Here is a 17,760-nt window from a genome sequence, read left to right as displayed (position 1 = left end):
CTAGCTCAAAGCTTATTTCTTCCTGCGGTGTTTCTTCATGGTGTAAGCTCAGGCATAATAAATGTGGCCTCCAGGTGGCAGGAGCGCACTCTAGTTAAATGGAGGCGCCCGGGGCCTCGCTTTCCCCATAGGCCGCTAATTAAATTCTCCACTAGGTGGCAGCAACCGGAATACAATTGGAAAACCCCGTTAGTAGGTGAAAAACCAACTTCAGATCTTTCTGTTAATATTTGAGAGCAGCACTTTCCCAAAGTGTGAACATTCTAATTTTTTCCCCTGGAAATTGTGACATTATTAGCTTATAGGACTTCAACACACCGACTCAATATGCAAGAATAAAACGCAAAAAAAAAAAAAAAAACCAACAAGAAAGCAAACTTTCGTGGAGACGCCTTCCAATAATAAAGGAACACTTTTTTTTTATTTGAAAAAATTATTCTTATTAAGAATTTAGGTGTTCAGATTTTTTAACCCAACTTAGTGGTTAAGACAGAGACTAAAATAGTGTTGGGGACAATGGGACTTATTATTTATTGACCGGTGCTGTGTGCCAACCCTGTATTTAAAAAGCTTAAAAGAAAGGAAGAAAAGAAAAAAAAAACCAGTGGGCCTGGATCAGAAACTCTCAAGCAAGCCCAGATTTGAACATAAGCCTGGACAGAGCCATTACTGCTGTCCTTTCCATGACCTTACACTTTTTTTTTTTCTTTTCTGCTAGAGCTGTTTTCACAAGGGAATTAGAAGCGCATGCAAGTTATAAATTTGCATGCGAACAAGGACACGTTCCCATTATGACTTTCTCTTACGTGCAGACACATACCATTAATGCAGCGAGGGACCATATTGTAGTTTGAATCCAGTTACGCCGAAAGCTAGCGGTGGATATTGGTTTTAAAAGCAAAGCAATAAATCCACTCATGCAGAAGAAATGAGTGTCCAAAGGTATCATAAATATAGGAGAGGAATCCTAGGTGCTTGGCTGGAAGGAGGAAGGGAAGCCTGGGTGGGGGCGGGGCAGGCTAGGCGCTCCCACAAGTGGCCTTCACATTTCTGTGGCTACCCTCCCCGTCTTTAGCAAGTTATCTGGGCGCGGGCGCTGTCTTGGACAGACACAAATAATCCAGTTCAGCACAGATGAGTAAGTACCATGCAGGGTGACCCCTGAGCGTGACTTGAGTCCCCAGAGGCAAACACACACGGGGCAGTCAAGCTTTGAAGGCAGTGAGAGCAGGCAGGATCTAAGCGCAGCCCCGGCGGGAGGGAGCCTGGTGAGGAGGACCCCCACCTCCATCCCCCTGCCATTCTTTCCACAGTGGACTGGAACCCACAGCAAGAAGAGGAATAACAAGTCAGACAATGCAAAGACCAGTAAGACAGAATTTGCTTTGTACACGATAGTTTATTGTCCTGTAAACCTTCATTTTTTTTATACACTTTACTTCAAGTATCTTTATGAGCAATACAGGGAAATAGTAAGGCGTTATCTAAGGGCACAAGAAGACGGCACTCTTGGGGAAGAAGAAAAGCCTTGTTTCACACACTAAATAGCGTTAGGAGTGGCACTGGGGGGCCGTAGGGGAGAATGTCTTGGGATGGGGAGAGGGTGCGCTTGTTCCCAGGTAATCTGCACCCAGCAGACAGCTGGAAATGACACTGTGGGAAAAGCTAGTCCTGGTTCTTATTAATTCAGCTCCCTCCTCGGATAATCTCTCCTTCGTGTCTAGCTGTCATTCAGTTGAATACTCCGGGGTGGCAGCATTCCTGGGGTCTCTCCAGTGCCCTACCCACTATGTCTGGTGAATGTGTACCCACTGCCACTAGAGGTCACACTTGCCGGTTTCTATCAACCCACACACACATACCACAATGGTGGACCACATTTATCTCTGCTGAAACAGCAACATAAATGTGGGTCATTATAGAGGGTTGCTGGGGAAATTAGAAGAGGATAGAACATCTCCCTCCCACTTTTTCCTCTTCCCTAACATAAATGGAGATAAAGGAAGGTAAAGCAGGTCTACATTGACCTGGGCTCAGCAGAAGTCTTCCAGTTGCCCTAGCAACTGGCTGGCCAGGTTGGCTGGAGCTCCCGCAGTGCCCAGGGGAGGAGGGAGAGGTGTGGTGAAAACCGGATGGGCAGGATGAGCACTGAGGCAAGCGGCCGTCAGCGCCTGATGCTCTGCTCTCTATCATAAAGCTTGATTGTGGTTGCATGTGCGTGACTTTTGGTTTTCTGATCCTCCAGAACATCTGCTTCACAAAGGAGAAAACCCAGACCCACCGGGAATCACAGGCAGGTTTCAGGGAACAGAGCGGAGGGGCCAGCATACCACAAGCAACGATCACATTCTAAGGGACAATGGTGTTTAGCCACAGAGCTAGCGACGCGGACGCATACATTCACAATGCACAGACAGATTTTTCCTGTAAGTACTCAGAAGGCGTTTTAAAGCTTGTAAGAAGGGTTTGCAACTTCCTTAGGCAAACAAAGCGCTGAGAGTTACCACGGTAACCAAGATGGAGGCCACAACCAGTAAGATCATACCCATGTGACATAATTTTGATTGCTTGTTGCGCTTCTTCTTCTTCTTCAGCAGAGTGTCAAAACCTGGGGTGTACATATCCCCCAGCCAAAAGCGCAGGTCGTTGGGGTTTTCCTAAAAGAAAACAACACAGAGAAAATACCACTAATAGGTCATGGGAGTCAGCATTACAGATGGATACTTGGGAACAAGATGCTGCCAGAGGACCTGAGAGTCTGTATTCACATTGTTTGGGGTTAAACAGTAGGCTTGACATCTCTAAATGTCTCAGACACACTGCCACAGCCTGGCTGACCACGGGTACCTGCAGGAAATGTGTCTGTCTGTATCAGACTTTGTTAGGTGGCCTGCACAATTCCTGTATCAAGTTCCTGACACTTCCAAGTCAGAAACATCATAGTCATCTTTTAGCCAATTGTATGTTTCTAGCCTCTTATAAATAATGGCGATAAGCCAGTTAGGTGAGTTGAAATATAATTACAATGCCTAGCTTTAGATGAACCTTGGAAGTTGTATCTCACCGTTGTGGCAGGGATACGAATTTGGTAAGTTTCAGGAAACCCCAACTGACTTCCAGGAAGGAAGAATAGAGCTAGTCTTAAGAGCTACTTCCATGGCAGAGCTACATCTTCCACATAGAAACTCGGGGGGACACGATGCTTCTTTGCTCCTGTTAGCTCCTAACCATACGGTGTCTGTCTCGTTGGCTCCATCTTCTGAGTGCCAGAGAACTCTTTTTAAGAAGTCTACTCTCAAGTACCCAATAAGTCACCTATACACTCTACTATTCCGTATACTTTTTGGAAACAAAACAAAACACTTTCCTCTAATCTCCAATAAGTTTAGTGCAATCAGTCCTGTCTCTCATACATTAAGTGGACAAAGATAGCTAAGTTACCACTTTCACATAGCAACTGCATGCCTCTGCCTTTCTTACCTGGATATCTTGAAGCATTTGAAAGAGGCCATCACCCTCAATGGTTTTAGGGGACATATGTCAGCTAGTAGTGTCACAAAACCAATTCCTGGTAGCTGGCAGCCTGCAGGGTCTCTGAACTAGCTTCAGACTCAGGGTTGTAGTGCTAGGAGGGACATGGACAAGCCTATAAGGAGCTGGCATGGATTGGGCTGTGGTACTTGGGTTAAAACCACCTACTTAGAAGTGCTTCAGAACTGCAGCTGGGTTTGGAAGGCCTGTGTGGAAGAACGCTGACTTAAAACCCCTTGTCTGCATGCCCCTTGTTTTGCATCTCGTTTGTGCCCCAACCAGAGTCCCGCATTTTGCCCACTTAGTGCTTTAATTTTTTTTTCACCAATGGCTTCCCTCAGGGAGACAATCCTCCCTTAAAGTCCCGCCTCAACTCGCATTGGTAATTAAGTGTATTATTTCTTTTATCTTTTGTGACGTATAACTCAGCCATTTAGAAAAAAAAATGGTACTGTATGAAGGCACCAGAATGTTTATAGTTCATATTGGTATCAAAATGACAGAAATGATGGGGCTGGAAAGGGGATTCAGCAGTTAAAGGGGAAGGCTGCTCATCTCGTGGACCTGGGTTAGATTTCTAGCACCCACGTGGCTGTTCACACTTATGACCATCTGTAACTCCAATCTCAAGGACACCTGACACACACGTGCGGCCTCCGAGAGCACTGCATGTACATGGTGCATACACATGCATGGCAAAGCAGGCAAAACACCCAGACAGGTAAAATAAAAACTGAAGGTTAAAAAAAAAAAAACAAAAAAAAAAAAACTTACAAATTTAAATCAGGAGCCTGTCTGCTATTTGTTGGATAAGGACGGAAGTACAAACAGAAGAAGCGGGAGTCATAGAATATAATAAGTTCTGATGAGAGCAGGGCGCGTGGCTTCCTGGAAGTTTCTTCTGGAAGTTTCTTCTGGAAGGTTAACACTGAGGAGGAGCATCATGGGACCAGTACACAGGCAACCCTGAGAGCACAACTGCTTTGAGAAGTGTGTGTGTGTGTGTGTGTGTGTGTGCATGCGTGCACACAGAGGGACAGCTAGGTGGAGGACTGGCAGTTTCAGTAGCAGCGCATCCAATGGATTTGTATTTGACCTTTGTAAATGTAACTTAAAACATTTCTACTAATTGCCAACGATCTTCAGCTTCCTTGGTCTGCTATACAAACTTAAAAAAAAAATAAAAAATAAAAAAAATTTCTGAGAAACAAATTTAATTTTTTTTTTTTAATTGGCAGATGAAAATGACGGTCTTTGAATCAGGTAAACTGTTTATATTAGCTCTGTTAGATGGAGCTGTGTGTAGGCAGGGGTGCAACATCCATCCCCACCGCCCCTTGTCATATATGTGCACACAGCAAAGGCAAGAGAACAAGCCTTAGCTTGTTGCCCAGCAATAAGTGACTGTGTGTGAAACAAATCAATGCATTCTCCCCAATAACAGACTTAATGATATGAAGTCTTTGGTAAGAAGCACGAGATCAAACCAAAACAAAGAAGAGGAAAAGAAATGCATTGTTGTTGCCATGGAATGTGTGTTCTGGAAACTTCCCAGAAAGAAGGTAAAGGGGAGGGGGAAACCTTCCAGCTAGGAGATTAAGACCTGTCAGTGATTCCAGACCATTATGTATTTCAAGGCATGCACAGTCGAGGTCTTAAAACCTGGGTGCAGCACATAAAAGTCTACAGTACTGCCCCCTTTAAAACAAATGTGGTTCACTGCAGGTGGTTAAGGTATGGCCTCACACCAGACACACATTTTTAAATGAAGGGTACTTGGAAATGTCAGGCTTTTCTGGCCTAAGGCAGGTGGAGGCAAGCCGAGGCTGGTCAGGAATCCAGTCCTTTCAGACAACAGAGGGTCCACTCTGGTTTTCAGGTATTTGGGTCTTCTGTGTGTAGGTGACATCAGAAGAAGAAGGGGAAGAAAATCTTAAGCTGAGTGAGTGAGTTCGGGCATATCTTTCCTTGTTGAAAGGTTTTGTTTTGAGACACAAGAAAAATGACCAAAATGTAAACCTTCAATCTTAAATCATTTCGTGGTCTTAGAATGTTAATAAAGTGATCATTGTTAAGGACTTCCTCGCAGAGTGCCTAAGTCTGATCACTTCCTAAGTTGTTTTAGAAAAATGTAGAGTAAGAAATTCATTACACCAGATTACAAACCAGGGAAACCATATATGACCTTACAAATTAATCTGAAAAACAACTCCCACCTTCCCAGGAGACCTTTTTTCATTGTTACCTCGCTTTTCTTCTCTCTGAAGCACACAGATGCCATTGGCTGTGAAAAATACACAACAAATAACCCCAAATACTGGCTGGAAAAGAGAACTAATTGCAAGGACCCAAAGGACCCGTAGTCTGGAGATTCTGTGTTTAGTGAGGAACTCCTCTCACGTCTACACCTTCTCAGGCTCACCCAGCTGATCTGGCTGAAGAGTCGAAGGGAATTCTGAGTATACATACCTTCAGCTGTCCAGAGAGATTTGTGTGCGCAGAATGCTTGTCATATTCCTCAGCGGTCCAGGACGGATTCTTCTTCCTTTCTTCCATCGCTTCTTCCAAGCTTACGTCACCATATAGCGGGTTATTCTTCATGACTGGAGACATGGACGGTGGAGGATTGTCAGGAAGAACTGGGTTCTCCCCGCCAAATCCCTTAGCTTGCAGAGAAGCGATGTTCTTTTCTCCCTGTTAGGAGAAAAAAAAAAAAAATGAGATGGGCTTGTGGTGGCAGATAGCAGAAGCCAAATAGCGGAGATCTGTATCTGAAGATTTGTGGATTCTGTCTCAACTTCAACAGATTCAAAATGACTCTAGGATCTACTTTGATCTAGAATCCTACCATTAACTGAGTTCTCTCTGTATATTTTATCATGTTCAGTTTAATATCCATTTCGATGACATTCTCCAGCTACAAAGAAAGAACAGTGTTCTCTGTGGTGATATTTTGTTTGTGCTCTAACAAATAAAGCTTGCCTGGAGATCACAGTGTGGAGCTAGCCACTAGTTAACCATAGAAGCCAGGCAGTGGTGGCACACACCTTTAATCCCAACACTTGGAAAGTGATATGGCTGGGCTGAGAGAGGAATATAAGGTGGGAAGAGACAGGAGCTCACCCCCTTTCAGGCTGAGGAGTTGGCGAGGTGAGAAGTGGCTGTGGCTTGTTCCCTTGTCTCTCTGATCTCCAGGTAAGCTTTATTTGTTGGAGCACAAATAAAATATCACCACAGTTCTCCAGTTCATCTGGTAGAATTCTGAATAAATCCAGTTTTCCAGCTCATACACATTTGAGTTTAATGGCATTTTATGCTTTTTAGTGTACTCCAAGATCCATAAAAATAGTATTTAATATTGTTGTATGAATCCACCAAATTTAAGATTAAAAATATTTTCTGGGACTACAAGATGACTCAGCAGGTAAAGGTGATTGCTGCTAACCTGCCAGCCTAGATTTGATCCCCACACCCTCATAGCACAAGAAGAGAATGGAATCCTAAAACTGGTACTGCCTTTTTCCTGATCTCCACACTCATATGTCCTGGCAGGCACATGCAAGTGTATAAACATACATGCATACAATCACACGTACACACGAATAAATAAATAAAGTAAAAAAAAAAACCCTTTAAATCATTTTTAAACGTCTTGGCTTTTTATAAACACATCCTCAGCTCCTATTTCAGAGAGTTTTGAGGAGGGATACTGCTTAGTTAGTTTCTTCTCCCAAACTGAAACACTCCATCCTAGACAAAAAGGAAAGGGAGGTTCATTAAACCTAGGAAGCTACTAATGCGTTTTACCAGGCTCAGGAAACCCAAGACCCTTAAATTCTCAGGAAGGTCCAAGGTCACTGGATTCACAAGCCATCTTCCCACGGACATAAAAGCAACAAACAGTTGCTAGGGAAAAGGAGACTTGGCGGTGCAGCTGCTGACCACTGGCACAAGCGTGGCACAGGGATGTAAGTTTTGAGAGTTCACATCCGTGCTGCATTGGATGCTTTGGAGCTACAGCTGCCTTTGAGTTGCCCATGCTCCTCTAAGTTACTGTAAGAAATGTATTGTTCCACTAAGCTAGACGTGGGTGGGATCATTTCTCCGGTCTGTTATCAGCACCCAATCTGAGGTGGAAAGATTTGGTCACATGGTCCGTGGCTCCCGGAAAAGCCATAGAGCAACTGAGTCAGTTTAATACCACTCACCTCTGTGTGTCTATTGACCAGCTGTCCAGAGTAATTAATTCTGGACTTTTTGAAATAAAAAAAAATGATATTGAAACATAGAAAAAAATACACGTGAGAAATGTATGTGCTTTTTCTACAAACCCGTGTGTGTGTGTGTGTGTGTGTGTGTGTGTGTGTGTGTGTGTAATATTGGTGACTGAACCTAAGAACTTTGGAGATACATCAATAGGAATCATGTCCTTTTGAGTCATGTGTATGACAACCTCTGGCCATACATCAATGGCCTCAGTTTCCCTTAGGACACAGATTAAACATGTACTTATATAAATTAAAATTGTGGACTGGCATTACATGTCCTTCTGAAATAACTTATAAGTAAAGGGAAAAATAATCTAGATAAAACCATTTGTGTTCTCCTGGGCATTGGGTTTCTGTGACTTAAAAAAAAAAGATTTATTTATTTTATTTTTAGTTTAGGTATAGTAGTGTGTGTGTACATGTGTGTGAGTGCATGCGTGTATATATATGTATGTGCATCACATGTGGGCCTCATGTACTCCAAGGCCAGAGAAGGTATCAGATCTCCTGGAACTTGAGTTACAGACATGGTGGATGCTAGGTCCACAGGAAGAGCAGCAATCTCTCCAGCCCTTCCATTATGTTCTTAATAAATGCATCTTTCATACTTTTATAGCTCAATTTAGAGACCCTTTTTAAAAAAAAAAAACTTTAATTTGGTTTGTGTCTGCTAAAAAGTCAATTTATAGTTTATAATGTTAAGTCATATAATAAATCTTCTTAGCATTTAGCTCAAAGATGAGGAGATTCATAAGTGTTGTTCTAAATTAAATAAAAACAACCTGACAAGAAATTAAGGTTATTGGAGCTTCACACAATTAGAATTCTATTGTTTTCTTCAAGCCTGGACAGCTTTGATCATTTCTGAAGCGTGCTAACTCTTCTGACATGCATGAGCTGTCTCTGTTAGGTTCTTTTCCTGCTCCACTGCTCATCTCACATAAATAAGAAGGGTTGATAAATGAGGGAAATAAAATGCGTGGCTCAAGAAAAGTATATATACACTATAAAATACATATAGGTTTAGAAGAATTAATATGTGAAAGTATCAAAACTGTCAGAGGTATATTCTAAAGCAGTTTTTAAGCCTTTTGTCTAGGCCATATCCTTGAAACATGTTAAATATTTTCCTGAAATGTGTTTTTTTTTTTTGTCTCTGATCTGCACAGTATTCTTATGTCTGAAGGCTACACCAAAGAAAACTTAAATTTAAGCTTCATTACTAATCTGAAGAAATCAGTTATTTTTCATACTTTACATCTTAATTAAATTATTCAAAAAGAATTTGAAAGGATTACTAGGGATGTGGCTCGAGCACTGAGCACATGGGAGATCTTGGGTCCCATCCCTGAGATAGCCAAACAAATGATAATTATTATCTAATGGCAGGATAAAAATAAATACTAATCCTGGGGCTGCAGATATAGTTCAAAGGCAGAATGCTTACCTAGCAAGAGTGAATCTCCAAGTTCATATAGTGGTTTAAAAAGAAAACTGTGGTTCATTTGTATTTTACTATTTTTTTCCCCAAATCAATTTAAGAAAATAAAGGAACATATACAAAGTCCAATATTGCATGCTACATCTTAGGTGAAATACTAAGAAGAAAATTCAGTAGCATTTCTGTGATTTCAATCAACTGAACTGTAAAATAAATTCCATTTAAACTATTTATTTAAAGTAACACTTCAAAGTTTAACTAGACTTTCAATATTAAGCCAGACTTTGTCCGTTTATTTTAATCCTAATACTTTAATGTGCAAGTAAAATACCACTTAATAAAAAGAGCTAGAGGACATATTCAGGCAAACACATTCTAAATGTTAGCAGCTCACAGGCCATTAAAATGAGAACCTCTAAAAATATACACCAAGAGGGAATAAAATTGGTGATAGGCAGGGAGATTGAAACAAGGGAATGCTGAAAATAAACAGAAATCGATGAGATTGGAAACAATGTAACAATTTGAGTTTAAACTAAAGAATTGGTAAGTAAAAAGCTGAACACAGGTATTATTAATTAAGGAATTAAGAACTAATTGCAGGGAAAGGATAGAGATGTTGAAATTAGGGAAACTGATGTATCTCCAAATTACCAGAGCAGAAATGTTAAAGGCAAGTTGGCCAATCCCTAAGAGGACGCAGGTATAAAAGGTAGGCTATCTTAAGAGCATACAAAGGAAAAGTCCTAAGAAAGCATATTAAACAGAAGCAGGTTTCATTTTATATTTCAGCTGAGCGAGACTGGAAGATCAGATTCCAAAATGTGATTCAATATTTAGTGCCTCGACTTTAAGAACTCGGGAAGGATGCAAGTTTATGGAGGTGGATACACACAGAGAGACCCAGGCATGGCGCCTGGCTGCACACAACCAGTTTCGTTCCCTTGGTTGAGCACACGCCACGCGGTGTCCAGCTTCTTTCATCTGCCCTGAAATTAGTTTGGGGTCAGGCTTTTCGATACCAAGAAAGCACAGCAGAAGTGACTTGAGGTCGTATCCAAGCTGTTTCCAAACTCTTCCTCACGATTTCTGTCACTATTCGTTTGTTTGTTTGGGGTTTGTTTTTATTTTTTTGTTTGTTTTGTTTCGTTTTGTTTTGTTTTTTTGACCTATAGACAGGGATCTGAGATGGTAGGACCATGAAACAAGCAACTCAAAACCATGACCACTGTTGTTTGGAAAAGAGAAGCGTCCCCTGTCCATCTGCTGTTCCTAAGAGTTCTCGTGATCGACAGAGACTGTCACTTTGCCACTTGTCAGAGCGGCGGGTGGTGACCTCCCTCTCCAGTGCTGAAGAGCTGCTGGAAATGGACAGTTGTGTCCCACTGTGCAGCACGCCAGAACTGGGAAGGAACACAGGGAACTTTATTCTTACTTGTTTTGTATGTGAGTAGTGTATGTACATGCTTCTCCGTGTACATGTGCTTGTGTGTATACACGTAAATGCACATATGTGCATGAGTAGACACCAGAGGCTGACACTGGGTGTCTTCCCTAACCACTCTGCTCCTTATATTTTGAGACGAGGTCTTTCAGTGAGCTTGGAACTCACCGATTCAACTGGACTGGCTGCTTGTGAGCCCCAGAGATCCATCTGTCCCAACACCACCTCACCCCAGCACTGGAATTATGGAAACCTGCCCCTCAGCCCAGCTTTTCATGTGAATGCTGGAGAGCCAAATGCTGGAGCACCAAGCTTGCATGGCAAACATTTCACCATCCAAGCCATATCCCCACCCCCTGATGTTGGAAGCTTGAAGACAGTTACTCAACATTGGAAATCATTTGGTATACATGCTACTATGGTAATTTGAGAGATAATTGTTACTAACTAGCAGATACTCGTTGCAAATGTAAAAATTTACATACTCACATCTACCTTCTCAGAACATTTGTGTCTGAGTAGAGTCAAGGAATTCAACAGGATGGTTAAAAGTGTGCAAGGAGGGTCTAAAGGTGTGGTGTTTCCTAGGGTAATAACTGCAGGCCCCAAACACTGGGATGTAAAATTACTTACAAACAAACAAACAAAAATACAAAGAGAAGGAAAATATCTCCGCTGTATGAAGTAACTGAAGACAGAGATTATGTTGAAGGCCTGGTTTTATAAGCCTCGGTTGGTGGCCATTAAGCCAGAAGTTGGAGAAATGGAAACAGGAAAGCGAGTTCCTAAGGCCAGCTGGAGACCCGTGCTTTACAGCGCCTTTAAGAGTATTTTATGTCAGGAAGAACTGTTTGAGGCTAAATAAAGAGGGTTATAGTAACAAATCGTTAAATAGATTGTATAGGAAATAAACTGCTGAAAACACTACAAGATGGGAACTAGAGTCTTTAAAATAAAATAATCACTTGGGTATTCTGGGCAAACACTATTTATTGTCTGCGTTTCCAGTCATTTAGACATCAAAACTGAGAATAACTGCAAAAACAACAGACCCCCACACTGAGAAAACAAAAATAAGCATAGGTCTCCAAATTCTTATGAATAAGAGTAGAAATAAATTTGGAGACCCTCCCAAGCCTGGAGCATGAGGCTGTGCAGAGGGCAAGTCAGGGGGTCTTCACAGAGAGCGGAAACAATCCTGCCTCACCTCCAGGGAAGGGGTCTGCACAAGCACTCCTGGAGAGATTTCAGAAGGATTTTGGAATGGTGACTTCACTGCTCAGAAAGGAAGCAATTAGTGTAGGGCAATAATCCGGTTTCTTTAAAGGGGAATTTGTAGGATTAGGATGGCTTGCAGGAGCTGCTGCTAAGTGGGGTGATTAGGTAGAACCTTCAATCTGATAGACAGTCTCAGTTGTTAATTCTGTGGGGAGGGCAAGGGTTTAGGAATCTGTACACACACAGACACACACACACACACACATGATTATTTATAGCGTATGTCAAGCATCGTATCTTAAACATGGCGTCTATCTATTTTAAAGGATAAGAACGAAGTAGTGCCTGGCGAGACACACAACAAATCCATTTCCTCTTCCAAGACACGCACCAGTTGGGTTGAAATTCAAGCTTGACTACTAACCTCCCCAACAGGATTTGTGTCTTCCTCTCTGTCTTCCCGGTCTGCAGACATAATGCAGATCCTGATACTGTAGAAAGAACCTCCAGAAAAAGAATTTGAATTCTGCTTTTAGATAAGCTCCTCAGGATGTGTGCAGCATCAACATCTCAAGAGTACAGATGCCTTACATACCTTACTGGGTTATTAGATTTGGGGATGTTTGTTTTTACAAAACAACATCGCGAACTACTACAGAAAATATAATATCATATAATAATATCACAATATAATATATCAAAATAGACTCAAGGCAAGAAGCTTTGGTAGCTACAAAGGTTTTGAATAAAAGTAATATCATCGGCAAAAGATAACTATAAAATTTTATGTATGTTATAAAATTACTGTAAAAATAAAATGTAAAGTAATCATTAAAGTTATGTATATCCATACAAAAGATTCCCAAAGACAAAGGCAGTTTGTACAACAAAATTAACAAATGCAATCAATTGACACTGGAAATACTCCATTTTCTGAGTATTTCCAAAACATTGATCATGTGATGGACTCTAGAGGAAAGTACACAAAAGACTTAGTTATTAATCTAGAAACCATCCAAAACATATCCCAAATCCAAATTCTGTAACCATTTAGACTATGTTTTAAATAAAAACAATGGAAATGTTGTAAGTGATGACACAGTGAAAGTAAAACGTGGCATTACAGAATGGTAGGCTGAAGCGCTAACGCATGCACACACATACATACACACAAACACACATACACACAAATACATATAGACATATCCACACACATGCACACACAGTTTATACACTTACACAGAATACATGTACAAACACATACGCATTTATATGCATGCACAGATACACACACATAAACTCATATACACATGTACATACACCCACACACATACAAACACACACATGCACACAAATGCACATGCATACACACCTACATAGAATAAACACTCACATACATACAAACATATTTACACGTGCAAGCACATGAATGGACAACACATGGAGTGTTGATATTTAAGAAAAACAGTGGTGTGGGACGGAAAAGCAGTGAAGAATGCAGGTTAGGACATGAAACCAGCGGATGAGCATGTCTGGAAATGAGATGCCCACTTCTCACCACTGGCTTTTCACTCCAGCTCACAGATTTCCTCTGAGAAGCCTCGGGGTTCTGAAACCAATGTGAAAGGAGTCAGGAATAGACAGAGCTCACTTGAATAGACTCAGCAGTCCAGCTGCTCACCAGAAAAACCAACACCCAATAGAACGCCTTTAAATACTTTATCACTTAATTAAAAAAGGTTTTAGTGTGTGTGTGTATGTGTGTGTGTGGGGGGGGGGGTTGTGTGTGTGTGTGTGTGTGTGTGTGTGATGTGTGTTGTGTTTGTGTGTGGTGTGTGTGTGGGGTTGTATGTGGGTGGGTGTGTGCGGGGTGTGTGTGTGTTGTGTTTGTATGTGGTGTGTGTGTGGTGTTTGTGTGTGGTGTATGTTTGTGTGTGTGTGTGTACGCTTGCTTGCTTGCTTGCTTGCTAGTGCATTGGTAGAATGTGTGCCTAGCATGCAGGAACCTGGGATTTGATATCCAAAGCTTCAATAACCAGGTATGGTGGCACATACCTGCAATTCCAACCCTCAGGGCATGAGGAAGGAGGACGCATCCCAGGTTTAAGGACACCTACCTACCTTTGGCCACAGACTGAGCTTGAGGCCAGCCCATGCTACATGAAATCCTGCCTTAAAACCAAACCAAACACCAGGGAAGTAACAATATTATCCGTTATTTTTCCAAACTCGGTACTATTTTTTTCCTTTTTAAAATAAAAACAAAACAAAAACAGACAAATACAACAACAACAACAAAACAAAATGGAGATAAAATTGCAGGTAGCCCAGGCTGGCCTCCAACTCCTTATACAACTGAACTCTGAGTTCCTGATGCTCTTGGTTCTGCCTACTGAGTGCTGGGATTATAGGTGTATACTGCACATCTTTTATGCAGAGCTTGGGATAAAAGCCAGGCCTTCCCACATGTCAGGCAGGTACTCTATCAACTGAATTACAGCCCAGTACTTCTGTTTCTACTTCTTAAACTGTTACAGGAAACTGGACTCCACTGTCCTCCCCTTATACATTATTTGTTTTCACTTCTTAAGAAACCAAAGTGAGTCTCACATTAATTTTTCAAGAGATCATACTGAATCCCAAAATCTCTTCCTGTGGATTGAACCTAAATTTTTAATTAAATTTTTTTTTGAGAATTTCATACACAAGAATTATGTTTGCACAATTTCTGTTTGCTTAATCCACCACCCATCCAGGAATTTAATTAAGAAATATTTGATAACTCCCTCTTGAGACATGCTTAACACCTCATTCAATACTCTTGGTATATGGATGAATTATTTTAAGCATCATTCTGAATATTTCAAAACTTCATATTACCATTTGTTCATATTTATGTACTTTTTACTCAACAAGTATGTCGGTCTTGGTTTTTAGATCTACCTGAGGCACGTGCTGATGACCGTGAGGACCAGATGCAGTTGCTCATACTTTGAAGCACACCTTCCTCGGTTTCCTGATTTCACACTTGTCTACCATTCCTTCCCAGGATTCATTACTTCAGTAGTAAAGTGGCCTTCCCTAAGTTACTTGTCATTGTCTTTTAGGGTAAAAAAGACCATTTATTGGCGGTTTATCAAAGGTACATATGCAGAAGTACACCTCCTTGTTTCTGGAATAATTATTTAGGCCCAAAAGGGCCTGGATAAAATGTTGCCTGTCAGAAATTTGCATTTCCTCAGGTTTTGAGTTTTAGCTGTGAAATTCCAAATGGAGGCAGTTGACCAACCACAGCGCCGGAACAAAACATGCTAGAAATATTGCTGAGTCACAGTCCAGAACAGTCTATTGGCTACGTGTTCTTACAAGGTACTTCACAGAGTGGGGGTGGAGGAGGGGCAAGATTTTCTGAAATAATTTTAATCCTTTTGTTCTCTGGCATTAAAAAATGAGATAAAGAAGGGGCTTTATTTCATTTAACCAAGCAAAACACAAAACAATGGCAAGTGGGTGTGCATAGAAAGCCGCAAGGCTTTGAGGAGTTCAAAGACTATATACAAAATTAAAAACAACAACATTCAGTTATTATAACAGGCTGACTTATAATGGAAATAGATTGAACCCTTTATAGAGTAGAGGCAATTTACATAATCATTTGAGTGTATCCGACTCTGAATGAACTCATGACGCACGTTCCAAGAGGCCACAACCGCACCACGAAATAGGCCTTGTACACCAGGACTCACGCGTAGCCACTGTTCTTAAAAGCAAACACATTTCTGTTCACGGAATTTGAACACTCCAAAGGATTTAAGGACTTACAGGGGCTTGTAGCACAGTCACATCGTTTCTGAAATGAAATGCCCTTTCCTCTTGCTACCTAGCGTAACCCTCAACGCCATTGGCCTTCACATCTTTAAACAAGATTATCCCTGTTTGATTAGCCTCAGCAGGGGCCTCCTTTGTGTGGCTCTCCGCAGATGGAACCCATCAGCTGCATTCTTTTGTGAAAGAACAAGAGCGGTGAGATCTGCATGAGATTGGAAGGTCTTATTCCTATGGCTGGCCCATGCGGACACCTGTGGCAGAGGCGCATCTAAGCTGAGAGCCATTTCCTTTCCAAGATGGAGCCCGGCCAATCTTTCCCCGTCACTCATCGGTACCCTTCACTCTTCTCTATCAAAGGAAGGGGGTCTAAATGCGGCAGAGGCAAGGCTCAGGCTTTCTCTGAGGCAGGTACACCCTTGCGCTGTAAGCATTTGATATTTTATGCATGGCTTACAGCAACAAAGTTTAAGTATCCCCCCCCCCCCCCCCCGCGAATCTTATTTGAAAACACTTGCTTTGAAATGTTCTGAAGGGAAGGAGTAAAGAAGAGCTACGCACGTTTGGAACAAAGACAAGCAGAGGCAGAGCTGTCAGGGATTGGAGGGGAGTGAATCGGAGGGAGAATTTGCACTTCTTCGCGCAGAGCTTACGGGAAGAGATGAGGAGGAAGAAGCAGCTGCTAGGTACCCCCCACCCCAAGCCTCCTTCGCAGAAATGAGAAAATGTCATATAATGAGAAAGAAACAAGCTCCCCACCTGTAATTTATAGGTCCTTCGATCTTACCTGGGAGTAGACAAGGTTTTGCCAGTGTTGTGTAGCAGGAAAATTCCCACCCGGAAATCTCGCGAGGCTAGCCTGCAGAAGGGTTGAGTTCCTCATTAAAGACTTCACGTCAAGCTGCAGGAATTTGTCAGGATGGTTGTTATTGGGCAAAACAGAAAGATCCATGTCCCCTTTCATCTACGGTGGAAACAAAGCAAGCGAAGCTGCCCCTGCCAGACGCCTCCATTATTAATGAGCCTGAAGATGCTCCTGCTGGCATTTGAAACCAGGTCTCTTGGCTACACACAAAAGCCACCTTCTAAAGGCCACGTCAGTACACAGGAACAAAACAACAGGGCAGCAAAGGGCCCTCCCTCCTACCTCACAACAAACACACACACACACACACACACACACACACACACACACACACACACCTCACACACATGCATATGATGCTTGAACTGCACTAAAAGGGTACATCAATTAAAATTAATAGAATGAGAAAATTAGATACATGTTGCACTTGATATCTCTCTCCATTCAGAATCTAAAAAGGCTATCTTGGATATTAAAGCTGCCACAATCTCAGTATGAAAATCCATCATTTGCAGCTCAGCACCATCACCTGAAGAGACCCACTGTTTGATTTTGTTTTCTGTATTGCTGCTCTAAAGCAGCTGCTCTGGCCCTGGCCCGGCTTACTCAACCTCTCTTGAGATAAGCCCCGATCTCATTCCTCCTTAGGTTTTGAATCCCAGACTCAAGCTCAAGGTCATCTTAACCCCGTTGAGTTTGGTAGCTTGTTCTAAGTGGGAAAATAGCAGGCATGTGTCTTGTGGATTGTTGCAGTAAGGCCCTAACACATTTCTGTGACCACTCAATATGCAGGATCCTTTGACTATCCCTAGCTAGAGGAAAGCTGTGAAGTTTAGAGATCCCGGGGCACATTTGGAACCAGAGGGTAACCAGGCTGCTGAGTTTGAATGATGGGCTGTGTTGTAAGTGAACCCATCTGTTATTAAGACAGCCAAGGTCAAGATGACTTTATGACCAGCCTCGTTAACCAACAACTGATGAATTTAGTGTAAACATGCTCTGTAAGCACAAGACACTCCAAAAGGCTGACCCACTCATATAGAAAGTATGGCATTTCATCTCAAGAAAGCAGCCTTCCCTCTTGCAAGACTGGTTAAGGGTAGATGTATCAAGGGCTTCTCACGGACTTCTGTGGTTTGTTATTTCACCATCTCTATAAAACCCCTCT

At 42.0% G+C, this 17,760-nt stretch overlaps 1 protein-coding gene across 2 annotated transcripts; it reads right to left on the bottom strand.

The window, feature by feature from the left end:
* Window positions 1-1,379: 1,379 nt before the first annotated feature.
* Minar2 (membrane integral NOTCH2 associated receptor 2) lies at window positions 1,380-16,859 on the bottom strand. 2 transcript variants are annotated; one of them, XM_016001583.3, is made up of 5 exons: window positions 16,515-16,859; window positions 13,454-13,511; window positions 12,327-12,406; window positions 6,001-6,225; window positions 1,380-2,657 (listed from the first exon to the last, which is right to left on the bottom strand). In XM_016001583.3, exons 1-5 carry the CDS (start codon window positions 16,689-16,691, stop codon window positions 2,478-2,480), a joined length of 720 nt encoding a protein of 239 aa, XP_015857069.1. In that variant the 5' UTR covers window positions 16,692-16,859; the 3' UTR covers window positions 1,380-2,477. The 2 variants fall into 2 exon arrangements, with proteins under 2 accessions (XP_015857069.1, XP_076411409.1); XM_076555294.1 differs by lacking the exons at window positions 12,327-12,406; window positions 13,454-13,511 and having other exon boundaries at window positions 16,515-16,858.
* Between the last annotated feature and the right edge of the window lie 901 nt (window positions 16,860-17,760).

Source organism: Peromyscus maniculatus, chromosome 19, assembly GCF_049852395.1.
Source record: "Peromyscus maniculatus bairdii isolate BWxNUB_F1_BW_parent chromosome 19, HU_Pman_BW_mat_3.1, whole genome shotgun sequence".
NCBI classification, from domain to species: Eukaryota; Metazoa; Chordata; class Mammalia; order Rodentia; family Cricetidae; genus Peromyscus; species Peromyscus maniculatus.
The sequence above is the reverse complement of the archived record's forward strand: the minus strand, read 5'-3'. Positions and strand labels throughout refer to the sequence as shown.